Source organism: Sarcophilus harrisii, chromosome 3 (genome assembly GCF_902635505.1).
Source record: "Sarcophilus harrisii chromosome 3, mSarHar1.11, whole genome shotgun sequence".
In the NCBI taxonomy this organism is placed as follows: Eukaryota; Metazoa; Chordata; class Mammalia; order Dasyuromorphia; family Dasyuridae; genus Sarcophilus; species Sarcophilus harrisii.
The window spans coordinates 342,661,504-342,676,567 of record NC_045428.1 but is presented as its reverse complement, the minus strand read 5'-3'; the positions used below and the strand labels follow the sequence as shown (position 1 = coordinate 342,676,567).

The window sequence follows — 15,064 nt, the reverse complement described above, 5'->3', positions numbered from 1 at the left end:
TCTTTAACTCAAGGCACTAGAAAAAGATTAATTGTAATGCAAGGTATTGAAAGAATTGATAGATGAAGATTTCTGAGTAACTATGAATGGTCTCTGAAAAAGCAGGAATATGGGAAGTCTTCTAAAGGACTGGAAAAGTATCAATAGTCTTTTTTTCAAAAAAGCAGGAAAAGACCTGCATATGCTTATAAATTAAGGCCTGCATATGCTTACAAATTAAGCATATGCAGGCCAATAAGCCTAACTTTGATTCCTTGTAAAATTCTTAAATATATGATTAAGAGAATGATTTCTGAATCATTAGGAAGGAAATTCTTGATCAAAAAACCCATCAATACTCTATTTAGAACATTGTGGAGAACAAAAATTCCAAGATACAGAACTAGATGAAGTAGGTGCTATATAATACTAGTAATAATAATAATAAATTGTATAATTTATTAATTTATATTTTATTATTATATAACTATAATTATATATCACATATATAATTATAATATTAATTTATATAATTCATAATTCAATAACGAATTATATAATAATTATTATTGTATGAAAAAGTTTAGAGTCCTGAAACAACACTATTTAAAATATCAATATTTATCAATCACTTCTGCCTCAGAGAGGTTGTTACCTACTCATGGTCACATATTTAGTAAATATTTGAAGCAGAATCTGAGCCTATTGCTTCTTGAGTCCAAGTTCTGCATATTATTCACTATAGTATACTTTAGGTAATATTTACCTTAAATAAATGTTACTTATTTTCACAGGAGACTTTGAAAAGAGGTCATATCTTTTATTAAATTGTAAGGTTCTTACCAAAGGGCAAGGATTCTGCATTATTATTCACTTTATTCTTCTCAGCACCTATACAGTGCCTTACAAAAAGTTAAAAAAAAATAATAAATGCTGGTGAAATGAAACAATGGATTGATCTATAAAGAATATATCTGTTTAATAGAAACACATTTTTTCCCTAGAATTTCAGTCTTAAAAATGTAAATGAATTCAAACTATTTTCTTCGTGTCCAAAGAGTAACCATTTTTGTGCCTTTTTAAAAGTTTTGCTTTTAAGGTACTTGTTAGCTAGCAGGCTGTCAGTCATCACTTCTCATTCCCATTATTGTACTTACTTATCTAGTTCTCTCTCTGTCTTCTAATATATAGTTTCTAATGTGTTATAGGAAATAAACTATATAACTGCAATTTTTAAATGGTATCTGAAATAAGAATAAATAGATACTGCAAAAGAGTCTCTTTATGGAATAGAACTCATGGACTCTTATTACCCCTTCTTATAATAGTTATTCTGTTTTTTTCTCCCAGAACTAATGTGAGGATTTCTTGTTTTCTGACTTATTCTGAAGGATTGAGTGTTTTGGAATCTCACCTCTAGGTAAATATTTCACTTTATAGCAACATCTGGATTAATTTTAATGATCAGGTTATGAACAATTCTTTTGATCTCACAATTTTGAGTAGTAGGATTAACTAAAAACCATTTGGTTTAAAACTTGTATGGTGATTTTATTTTTCTAAATATATTGAATTATCTTTTCTGCTTTAGTAATCAGTGTCATGAACAAAATTCAGTCTTTATGTGGTTACTGAGAATGCTTATAAGGCTTTGAGAACAAGAATATGAAGTAGAAATGAAAAAGTAGGTTACAAAAAGTTGAACTGAATGATTTCAGGACATAGTGTCCTTAAAAGTAGGTTTCTTGATAAGAGTTCATCATATGGCCATTTGCTTTTATGTCGTATTTCTTAAAAGTGTAAAGAAGAAAAATAAAAATAAAATTAATATAACTGAGAATTGCATAGTTAAATGGTATATTTGGTTAAATGAGATTTTAGTGCAAATTAAATAATTTGCCCAATAATCCATATTTCAAGCATGCCCCCAAGCTTCCTATTATCTCATTTACATCTCATTGTTTTCATCTTTATAGATATAAACCAATTGTTTCCTATTTATAGATCAAATACCATAAACAAATTCTAAGGAGGCTTTAAAAACTCTCCAAATTATATCATTTCATGTAGCTGTAATTGACTCAATTCAATTTAATTACCGTTTATTGACAGTTTACAGCGATCTTCGGTTAGGGCTATGGTACCATCGTTGAGCATTGACAACCCATAGTTGTCAATAGTTTCAGCTTTAAAATGTTTAAAAAAAAAACTGAGGAAAGCTTGGTTACTTAAAATCTTACTTGTAAGAACTGAGATTTCAAATAACATTGAAAAATGAAGATGAAATTCTTGATCAAACAATTTAATACAGCTGAAATAACTCTCTCAGTCTCTTTAGCATTTTATTTGTTATAAATACAAGTCAATACCACAAGATGGCACTTTCTTACTTGCAACATCTACTATTACAAACAGCTTCGGAAAATGGTTGCCACAGTTTTTTAATGTGTATTTTTTTCAGTTATTATTTAAACTTTAAAAAAGCAAGACTTTCTACAAACAGGATTTGTGTTTGATGCATATTAAATGAGGTCAGAGAATTAAATTCAAAAAAAAGAATTTATAAATATTCAGATAAGAAAATTGAAATTACAAAAGCAGGGTCTGTTGTAATTAAACTGAATTACAATTGTGTGTGGCCAATGCTATATCTACATGGCTATGTTTGAGTTAAAAGACAGGTTTTAATCATTAAAGAATCTACTCCATTCACCAAACTAGTCACCTACTTCATCTTTACATCTCTCATCCAATGCAGAATCAGTGCAGAAATAGTCATCTTTTCAACTGGTCTAGTAATATGTCCAACCTGATTCTTTTCTATCCACTTAATAGCACAGATATTCTATCCACCGTACAAAACAGAATAAGTTATTTTTCATGTAAAAACTCAGAGAATTTCTGAAAGAGTATCCCATTCTATGTTCATCAAAATAGGTGATCAAATTTGAAAGTCTTTGAACCAATATGTAAACTCTAGAAAACTCAGTGTTGATGTATGGGAAGAATAAAGAATCTGCACTAATATAGTGCATAAGGATGCAGTATTGAACTTGTCGTTGACAGTAGACGCCTTGGTCGGACTTTCCTCAGGATTGTCATCATGCCATTGAAGATTAATCTCACTCAAGTCTGTGGGAATTTCATGAGGTTCATTTCCTCCCATTTTCTGACAGGAGGAGATGGATTTTTCAGGTCTCTTGAAGAAGGGGAGGGAGAAGGAAAACAACAACCCAAAAAACCCAGAATACCAGACCTAAAGATCTTTGACTCAGTGTCCAAATAAACCAGAGGCAAAATTATGTTTGCAATATTTATATTCTGCCCTGTATAGCACATCAAGAGATTCCTCAAAAAACTGAGAAGTCTGAAAACTACAAAAGGGAAAGCAGTTAAGGCAGTTGATGTCTACATTTGGATTCCTTTTCATTTTACATGTCTAAGTCTCCATCGTAGGCTAAGGTCAGAGGCTTCTGTTGGGGAGCTGTGCTTTGATGCTGTTTTGGCTTCTTGCTGCAAGGAGAAAAGAAATTCTTTGTTCAGAAACAGAAAGCATGCGACATATCACAAGCAGCATAACAAACTGCACTTGAAGCATTAATTCATTTATGTTTCTAAGTAACAATAAATGAATTTCTTTAGCTGAAATTTGAGGACTTCAGCTAGAAAAAAAAATTGTCTTTTTTTTTAACCTTCCAAAGACTAACAACAAAGAAGGGGAGATGACATTTCATTAAAAAAAAGGTTTTTTTTTTAAAAAAATTTAAAAATATTTTCACTCCAGAAAGAATTTGGGCAGTCTAAAAAAGATCACTTACAGAACTAGGGGCATCTAAAAATGATAAAAAAGGAATTTGGATGCTTATCATTTTATCCACCCTCAGTGCTTATTCCTCATTTGGTATTTTAACATCAGAAACAGCTGGAACAGTTGGAACAATGACTTTTGAGCCAATGTTTTCAAGTAAACTTATATTGGTCCCTGCCTTGACAAATCTCCTTCTGAAGGTCCTCTTAGGCAACATCTCTAATGAATATTTCTAGTTACTCTAATGTGTGATACATATGTCATTCTGACATCTATTACTGAGGGTGTTTAATGAGTTTGGTTATGCCCTTTGACAGATAAAGAAGCCAGATGAGTTAGGGTTAGTCAGAGGTGTTGTGGGGCTCAAATGAAATAATAGATTTAAAGCAGTTTGCAAACTTTAAGAAACTATATAAATGCCAGTTATTTTTCCTACTATTGGCACAGTTACCAGGCATCCAATCTGGCATTGACTAGAAGACCAGACAGAAAGATAAACAAATAAAAAACTCCAGTCGTTTGAAATCAGCACTGACTTGTGGGTTAACTAAGAGGACATCTTTTATTATTATATTTTAAAATAAATGCACATCTTTTAAATGTCAGAAAATTAGATTTTTTAATGGCAAATCGCTTATTTGGGGATGTCAAGCTGTGAGTGTGACAGTTAAGGCTTAAATCTTGAGGTCTGGACAAAAATGCATAAGGTGCATAATTTTCACAATTTCTTTATCCCAGGTTGCTAGGAATTTCCTGCAATAGATGTAAAATATATCTAATCTTGATGAGTTTTCACAATTATTTATGGGCAGCAAACTATTTAGAATGCTTCTAAAACCAGAATTAACCATAGCACTTCTAGTTATCTCAATAGAGTCATAAATATTTCAAAATAAAAATTTATTTTAAATATGTCATAAGTACACATATATACATTTTTTGGAATCTGAACCTGTAATTTCATTGGTAGATTAATTATCAAATGATGATGTGAGGGATGAATTCTTATGTTTTGCTTTGTTTTTGTTGATCTAAATTTGAGATTTCATTAGTACAAGCAACTTCTGATGAAGAAACTGCCTCCACCATTTCAGATCATTGAATTATATATAATTTATATCTTTGAGAGTTATTTTGGTCCTAAAAGTTTAAGTGACATTTCATGTCACCCATCTAATATATGTTGAAGAAAAACTTGAATTCAGGTTTTTCTGGCTCCAAGGTCAACTTTATTCATTACCCTGTAATTAAGAATGATGTTTTTATTTTGACTGGTATATTTGTATTTCCATATGCATAAATAAATACATGCATACATTACATGCATGTAACACACATGTGAAAGTAAACACACATGTATGTGTACCTATATGTGTATATGTTTACATCTTTAAGACTCTAGATTTATAACTGGAAAGAACCTTACATGGCATCTAATTCAATATCCAATTTTATAGATGAGAAAACTGAAGTCTTAAGAGAGGAAGAGATTTCCTAGGTCTCATATAGATAAATAGTAACAGACTTAGATTTCAGTTCAGATTCTTAGTAAAAAAAAAAAAAAAGTTATTATTTTATTTGCAGCATAATATATCTCCAGGTCAAATTTCAAGTCCCTGTCCTGAGTAACACTTCAGTTTTTCCTATGAAACCTTCCCTTTTTCTATTATCTTTCATGGACTTTCTTTGAAAGACTTCAACAGCCAAACCTAAGAATATCATACCTTAAGTGGGAATTGAGTCCAGGGACAGGAAAGTGGCACCAACAAAAAAAAAATTTAAAATAAGTGACTTTAGATGTTAAACTTCCAAAAGACTGATAGTTTTGTCTAGATACCATCCTATAGTAAAAGATTTCCCAAATAGTTTGGACGAAAAGTTAGACTTCACCTTAAATATAGCAAGATCTCTGCTAATTCCTTTTAGAAAAATGGAATATTTCAAAATTTGTATTGAATTCTTAATCACCAGATATTTGTCATGTTGTTTTTGAAGTAGCCTTTACTTTGAGAATTTTGGAATGAGAGCTTTTGGTAAGGTAAGATCATAGGAGCCTAAACAAATCTGGATTTGGTTATAGACATTTCCCTGGCCAGTGTTTCTCAGAATATTTGTGGCAAATTTTAAAATGATTTTAAAGTGGGGAATATTTAATAAATCCTCTGGGAAAAGGTATCTCTTCATTAAGATATCACGACTAAAAAGAGAGTTTCATGACCAAAATAAGAGATTTGTGGCCCATCATTGGTATAGTTAAGAAATAGATCCAATTTGTTTTCGAGGTCTCCAGACTCTTCCTTATTTCTTCTCTTTAAATTTTGGGTAATTAGTTTCTTACATTCTTTTCACTCTCCCTTTTATAAAAATCTATTATTTAAAAAGGAACTAATAAATGTGTTCACTTTAAGATTCAAGGTGATACTGCTCCCAAGAGTTTTAGAATGTTAATGGAAAACACAAATTTAAAGCTAGAAAAAATGAATTATGGAATTACAGATATGAATATGCTATTGTAGATGAAATTGTTCATTTTGGTGGGGAAAGTAGGCTTCTTGGCATCCTTAAAATTATACCATGCAGGTTGTTTATGCCACCTATTTTTAAGTTAGGTCTCCTTTATGTTCTCCCTGAAAGCACCCTATAGACTTGTACTTGAGCAGTTACTGGTTAGGAGAGGTAGTAGCTATATGAAAGATCAGCTCTATCTGACTCTAGGGGAACTAAAGTCCCACAGTTGCACAAGGGAGGGTAGAGTAGATGAAGTTGTCTCAGGTAATTGCCATGTGCTATGTTTAAGTTAATAAAAATATCACCCAGTGGTCTTTTCCACTAAATTGCCTCATGAATCTTTATTGCCTAAGGAACCTTGGTATCAGAAACACCAAAAGAAGAGAAATTGAGTGGATATTCAGAGGACTGAATTTGAACAAAGTGGCCTTTAAGCAGGCTATTTTTTCATATTTTCTTTCTAGCACTCCTGAGTTTTTAATGGTACTTGCCTTTGTCCAATACAGAATCTAAAGACTTGCACTCATATAAAACCCTTAGGTCTAGCTAGCTTTTTTGTCTCTTTGGCAATTCTTGTTGCTTCAGGAGATAATGAAACACTCTCTAGGTCATGGTCCCCTAAACAATCTTATAACAAATACAATAAAAATGACCTTCTAGTCCTTTTAAATAGCTAATACAAGAGATATTTTATTTATGCTTTTATGTAAACATGCTTTTGACTGATTCTACATCTTTGCCTTTCCTGGCAGGCTAATGAAATATAGGCTGTGTGAGAGTTTTCAGTTGGCAAAATCCTCAGGATTATTTAAAAGCAAAGAACCATTTAGTTTGTCCTTATAAACAACACCAAAGAATGTGCTGACACTGTGAGAGATACTAAAAAAGTTGACAAAAATGATACTTGAGGTAAGTTAAAGCCAATACATTAATGAAAATAATTACAAGTTAAGGAAGTGTGTAAATAAGAATAGTTTACAGTAGGAAATAGATGGAGAAAAGGGAGGAAAGGAGGGGGGAGAGAAAGGGAGCTAGATTGGCTGGGGTTATCAGGCAGAAGTCTTCATGGAAGAGAAACCAACATAATTCAAACCGTTTGTTAATGACCAAGCTATCAATGAATCCTATACTTTATTTTTATTATTTGCTGAGGCATTTAGGGTTAAGTGACTTGCCCAGGGTCACACAGCTAGGAAGTATTAAGTGTCTGAGGTCAAATTTGAACTCAAATCCTCCTGATTTCAGGGCCTGTGCTCTATCCACTGTGCCATCTAGCTGCTCCTGAATCCTATACTTTAAATCTTTTCAACAGCATATTTTTTGGCTAGATTTCTGATTTTATTGGTATAGGAAGCTTCATTTTAGGAAAAAACTATCAATGCAGATAGGCATCTTGTCTATGATTTATAGTTAGCCTCAAGGGACTTGCCTAAGGCTCTGCATTATTAAATCACTTGCCCAGGGTCGCATAGCCAATAATATATGGCAAAAAGAGAATTAGAACCCAGGGCTTTCTGACAATGAAGCCAATTATATATGATTTAATTATATATACTGCCTTCAATAAAGCAGAGTAAGATCTTTATCTGAGTCTTTATTAATTTTTTATTTGGCAAATACTTCTTGGATATGTATCAGTTCATAGAAAGAATTATCAAGAATATTCAGAAAACCAAGCTAAACAGTTTTTAGACAATACTATCTACAGTCACCTGTCATGGGCACAGTCATGGTCTGATTCCTTGAGAGTTCCCAAATATACCATTCATAGATTATTAATTTTTGAAGTATTGGAATATTTAATATAAAAGCTAGGCTGAGCATAAATTAATCTCTCTTTAGAATTCAGAAGGCACTTCTGGTTCTCACAGTATTTCTCAGGGTCAACCTCATACACATTAGTTATCATTGTTCTATAGATATTTAGAAATTTTAACTAAGAATTTTGTTTGGCAGAGCACCAATAAATCAGCTAATTTTAAATGTCTAAATCCAGTGACAATGACATTCACACAAGTAATTTATCTTTATTAGGAGAAAACAAAAGTTTTCTTTTCTCTTTTTAATGAAATAGATAGATCTCTCTTTGTCCTGTGGCTAAATCTACAATATTGGCTAATTGTTGCCAGTTAGTAAATATTTTGCTTTGGTTTTGTTTTCCACCACAGTTATCAAAGATAATTATGTTAATCTAATACTATAATAATCAATGCAATAATATAACATAATATAATACATTTAATTTTTAGAACATTGACAAATTTTCCCTCAAGTTTAATCTTTTTATTTATTACATGTTGACAAGAATGCCAGACAAAGGAGAAGATCTGGATTCTGCTCCAGGTTCTTCCACTTACTAGTTCTACCATCTTGAACCTCAGTTTCTTTATCTATAGTATTAAAGAATATTAAAATCCATTCCAGCTTTAACATTTTATGACCCGTGATATGCAAAATGGAAGATGAGTGAAACTGAATTACATTTTTGTTCTTTTGTTAATACTATCAGCTCTAATCAGATTTGGTACCTAAGATTCAGCAGACACATATAGATAGACTTAGTGAGAGAATATTTAGACATTCACATTTTTGTCAAAGTGATATCACATGATGGAATGGAATGAACTCTCATTTTTGATCCTAGAGTCAAAGTGATTTCCTCTCCGTTGGCTTCGGATTCTTCCATTAAAAAATAAATGGGTTCTAGCTGACCTCTAAAGTTTCTTTCACTTTTAATACTGTTGACAAAGCACAATTAAACCTTTTCATTGGCAAAGATGGGAAGGATTAATATAGGTTTTTCAGACTAGACTATACAGATCTTTTTCTCTGGTGGATCTAAATAAAAGTTATTACTGGGAAATGGTCCTTGGAACACATTCATATGTGTAAACATGGTCTATGTTGAAAAGATTTCCTTTCAGATTTTTTATAAGGCAGGGGATTTTCAATAGACTATTCCTTTATCAACTTTGACTGACCAAAGCTATCGATATTAACCACCTCTGTTGTCATAGTAACAGACTTTCTGGCTAAATTAGCCAAGCATGGATTTGAATTGAGATGCAAACTTGGGAGGGAGGGGAGAAAACTTAAGGAAACATTGGCTTTGCTATAAGAGAAGTACCGAATATAAAGAAGGAAGAATAGAAAGATCTCAATTTTAATTTCAGGGGAAAAAAACGTAAAACTTTGATCTCAGAAAAAAAGGAAAAAGTGCTCTTTGAAAACCATGCCTAGGAAGTTAATTGAATATTCAGTGTTTTTAATATTCTCAACACACCTGAAAACATTCAGTTTTGTCTGCTTCAAGGCTAGCCAGTAAGCCAAATTACATTCTGTATAATAAACTGATCTTTAAAAAAAAATATCTATGTAGCAATCACTCAGATTTCTAAAGCAATAACAACAATAACAACAAATCCCATTTTAATATAACTCTTTAAGACTTTACAAAGTGTTTGAGTTCCTTATAATCACTCTGAGGGTTAGGAATTGCAATAAAGAATCACTCTCTATGGGGTATCAGATAATCTATATATGGAAATGACTTCCAAAGGAATACTTTTTCAAGATATGTTTACTGCAAATAATATAGACCACTAGGCATCCAAGTTTTCTTATTCTATGCAAATCATTATCCATAACTGCGTAAGTATCTTTACCAATGTTATTTTATAACCTGATCAAAGTTTCAAAATATGGATGGAGATGGTGAATTAAATGATTTCATCTCACAACTGTTCAATTCTATCAAACTGCTTTTATTTACATTAAACAAAAAAACATAATACAAAAACCCTCCACTTTGTTGACAAATTATTTGGCCAGATTGACTGGTCAGTTCAATTTAGATATTCAAGAAAGAATGCTTTTAGGCCATGATGATATTCTAATAATGACTTGTTTATGATATCAAATGAGTAATTCCCTGCATGGAGATTTTAAAAATTGTTTCACATTTTTTTCCTGCAAAATAGAGAACCATCAAGAAAATGGCAGACTCATAATTAGATTAACTAAGGTAGGAGCCCTAATGGAAAAAAATGTACTTCCAGAAGATCAATTTTATAGAAATGACCGCTATAATCATGATTTCAAAGGTTATTTGTGGGATTCCAAACCAGAGATTCTTAGCCTTTTATATATTATGGTTTCCTTTAATAGTCCACTGAAGTCTATGGCCCTTTTGTCAGAATAAGTATTTTAAATAAAATGAAATATAGAGAATTCTGAGAGAATAAGTTACATCAAAATATAATGATCAATATATGAATATACATCCTTTTATATGCACATAACCAGGGATATTCTGGAGCTATCTTGTACTGATTTGAAAGAGTAAATTGTTAAATTTTCAGTGTGAATATTTTACACTTCATATATTGGTAAATTTTACAAATAAAGGTTTTAATGACTGTTTATTGATCATTTAGACTAGAGTGATGGAGAATATACTAATGATTCAGATTAAACTTTATAGTATATTACACATATAATCTTCACCTAGAGAGTCTGTTGGGCAAACCTCTTCATATAACTCTTGCAGGACACTGTTTTCTTCTAATATAACATGCTCCCCAGCTAAATGATATGGGTTTTCACATAGTATAATACTTACCAAACAAGATAAGATGTAAATATCAGGAATATCAGGAGGAGAAAACCACCAGCAGAAACACCATAAACCCAGACCTTAACTCGGCCATCTGTTAAAATGTAAAGATAAAAGAAACAGCCTAATATGCAAAGTACTAAGTCATTGTGGAAAACAAAACAAAACAAAACAAAAAAAACAAAATGAAACCAAAACCATAGAATATTTGAAAAACTCAGATGCTAATTCTGGATTTGAAATTAATATTTGAGTTTTTGCCTATCTCATACTATATCTGCAGAGGTACATGTTATTCACAAACATTCTGGAGGAAAATAGAATTTGGAATTCATAAGATTATCTTTTTCTTTCTTTTTTACATTAGGTAAAATAAATTGTCGTGGACTTATCAGATACCAAAGGCTAAGTTAATGGGCAGGCATTAGGGAGTTGTGATTGTAATAGTGGAGGGCAATATACTCTCTTTTAATGAAATGGTAGAACCATTGGATTATTTTATCTTTAAAACAGTCAATATTTTTATTTAATCATCTTTTATCTCACTGGAAATCATTGTTGACAAAAATAATTTTAAAAATTAAGGGAATGTTAGTAATGAGATAATAATGGCTTCTTTCTTAATTAGAGTTCTTAAAACACAAACATAATTATCAGGCTTCTGTGAAAAAAAAAAAAAAAAACATTCTGTGATGCATAGTGTTCTTAGATTCATAGCCTTGGGTTCAAATTCTACTCTGATAGATATTGACTATATGGCCATGGATAAGATGTTTAACTGTGGTGTTTCAAGCTAAAGACAAATACTAATGTACATTGGTAGAGGAAATTCCTCAATGAATCTAATTTCTCATTAACAACCTACAAATGATAAAAATCGCAACACAACAATCACAAGGCTTGTCAAAAATTAAATAAAAGAATCAAAGTAACAAACAAAATATCCCAATCTGGGTTCTGTATGTGTTGACATAGTGGAAAGACTACTGGTAGGAGATCTGGGCCTGTGCTTTAACTCTATTACTTACCAGAGCTTATTTTGAGCTCACTTTCTCACTCCAGTTCAATATTATGAACTCAAATCATGTTCTCTCTCTAGCTCTCAGTTTCCTTTACTATAAAATAAGGTCCCTTCCAGCTTTAGCCTTTTCTGACCTATTTTATGAGAGACCTTTGAAAGTGAAACACAATTTTATTTACACATCAATATCAATATGGTAATTATTCATTATGGACAACCAGTTCATATTCTGACAAGTCTGTCCTTGAGCAAATTGATCCACATAAACATAGCCTGCATTTACAGGCAACTAAAACATCCAATTGATCATATGTTTTACTTTGCTTTTGGTTGTTTGTCACTGCAAGAACCTCATTATTAACACAAATACAATGTCTCTGCATTGGTTTCTATCTGTGAAGAAAGTAGGTAGAAACAGAAAATATTCAATCGATAGGTTATTTAATCAATATGACGCCAACCAACCAGTATAACTGATCATTTCTTTGAATTCACTTCTTACTAAGACATATGGAAACAAGTATTTGCTTACCCCAATTTTTTGAACAATTATGTAGAAACAATGCCATACGTATTCCATTTTGTGTATGTTTAAGCAAATTTGTTGACTGAAGGAAAATATCACAAAGCAAATTCAACTCAAATTTAACTCTAGATTTTACCTGCCTTGACATAAATGCAGTATAGAAGAAAGAACACATTTGATTTGGAGTCAGGAAACTTGGATTCTAATTATAGCTTTTATAGATACAAAGTATGTAAATATGACAAAGTTCCTTAAATTTCTCTTATACTCAATTATCTCATTTTGTGAAGTAGGGATAAAAATCTAGAGTGTCCCAAAAGCTTAGTAAAGGTTAAATTGTACTAAGATTTTTGAGATACCTTATATATGCAGTGCTTAAATCAGAGGATCATCACAGGGGAAAACTTTGAAATTTGTAAAGAGCTATATACACATGTGAATTGTTTTTACTGTTTTTAAGAGAACATAAAGAGTTGAGGTTGATCCAGTAACTTAACTGCTTTCTGGCAATTAAACAGTTTAGCATATGTCCATGTAATTAATGCATAACAAATGTGCACACTATTTTATTGAATCAGACAATATCAAAGAATTCCAAAGCAAGTGCATTATGCATGTTAATGTGCATATATATATATATATATATATATATACATAATCACACACACAGAATTCTATTATATTGCATGAGTATAGTTAGAGTTACAAGATAGACATCATCATCCTCATTTTAAGACAAGGGAAATGAAAAACAATTAAATTTATAGTAAGCAGCACTTGGTTTGAATAATAGCATAATCAATTCTGATTGTGCTATACTTGTCTATTTCAGTAGTTCCTTTCCAGAGCATTTTCAGGCCTCAAGCAATTTTTGGCTCTTTAAAGTAACTCTAGTTTTCCAAGGTCATGAAATTTTTAACAAACCTTTGATTCTGAACCCTTTGAAACACTAATGATGAAATCACGCTATTTTAAGCTCTGAATGGGGCAAGGATATCATCCTTGGGTATCCATCTTTCCTTATTTATTATTTCACAATTAAGCAGAATTTTTCACATATCTTCAGTGATGTTCTTAGGAATCTGGGTTCATAAAGACCTGACTGTGTTATCTGGAGATAATTACTAAAGCTATGAGTTGTATCTACACCAGATTCCTTGAATGATTTGGAACCTTTGAATGATTTGGCCTTGTTTCCCAAGACATAACTCAATCCATTGGCCTGGTTATTCTGGACTAAAAATATAGGAAGACATCAGAAGGATTATTTCATTGATTTGAATAAGGAAGAATAAGTAACTAAAATCAGAATAGTCCATTGTCCTAGAAACAAAACAAGGGAAAGAAGTAAATAATAGATCTTTTGGGGTGGGATAGTTTCTTTGCTATTAATCCCATCCATTAGTGATTAAATGGTAGTATTGATGAATATTGACTCTCATTTCCACTTTCACTCCATTAATACTGCACCTCAGTTCTCTGCAATGAAATAACCTAAAGATGGTGATGGGAACTTTAGTTTCTGCAATTCAAAATCCCTCATTTAAGTCTCTATTTATTACTATATCATTCTACTGAAGATCTAAAAGAGATCACAGAAGCCTTATAACATCTAACCAGATAATCAACATAAAATAAATAATTTATTAAGTGCCCACTGGATGTCAAGCACTGTCTAAGGTACTAGAGAGAAAAAGAAAAGGTAAAAAGGATCTTATCTCTCTCTTGGGGTTTGTAATCTAGCTGGGGCATACAAGTCAAAAGGTGCATAAAACATGTGTTCAAAGTAATTTGAAGAAGGGGGAGACAGTAAAAGATGAAGTGAGAAGGAAAAATCTGGTGTAGAAGGTGATACACTATGAAGGAAACTAGGAGAGGTGGCAAAGAGGAGTAGGGAATAGATAGTCAGGATAAAGGCAAAGAAACAGGAGACAGAGTATGAGGAAAGAGCCTGAAGGCCAGTCTGCCTGGAGAACACATACATAATGTGTAAGATGGGGAATAATATGAAATACTATTGGGAAAAGCAATTTAGGGTCAGTTTGTGAAGGACTCCAAAAGCTAAACAAAGAATTTTGATCCTGGAGACAATGGGAAATCACTGGAGTTGACTAAATAGTTCAGTGTGATGGCTATGTGAGTGGAGTGATGAATGCAAGATGTAGCAAATGAGTGATCAGATGGGGTGGATGAAAATGCAAAGTTGAGGTCTACATTGAGGTTGTGAACCTAAGGATCTGGAAGATTGCTAATACATTCAACAGAAATAGGGACATTTATATTGGTTAGTTGGTTGATTGTTGTCCTTTGTTCTTAAAGAGGACCAAAAGGACATCACTATGTTAGAGTCGAGTTGCAGTGTGTTTGAATGTGGCTAATAAGACCAATATGAGCTTGGTGTGCTCTGCCATAGGTCAGACACAAATAGTCTATATGAACATTTGGGATAACTTCTCTAAGTAGAAATAGGTACATTCATAAGAAGAATGAGTTTGAGGAGAAAGGTAATGAATTCCGCTTTTGTGATTAATCCAAAATCATTTATTAAGCACTTATTATGTACCAGACAATTGCTAGTCTTTGAATATGCAAATAGAAAGAATGAAA

General features: G+C 31.9%; 1 protein-coding gene across 1 annotated transcript in view; it reads right to left on the bottom strand.

The window, feature by feature from the left end:
• Window positions 1–2,304: 2,304 nt before the first annotated feature.
• The window catches only part of LOC100914192 (thrombospondin type-1 domain-containing protein 7B), a 141,158-nt gene continuing 128,398 nt past the window's right edge, over window positions 2,305–15,064 (bottom strand). The window contains exons 14-15 of the mRNA XM_031961297.1: window positions 10,917–11,004; window positions 2,305–3,492 (exon numbers count right to left, since the gene is read on the bottom strand). Coding sequence (XP_031817157.1) covers window positions 3,411–3,492; window positions 10,917–11,004 — 170 coding nt within the window. The 3' untranslated portion in view covers window positions 2,305–3,410. The remainder of the gene's footprint in view (window positions 3,493–10,916; window positions 11,005–15,064) is intronic.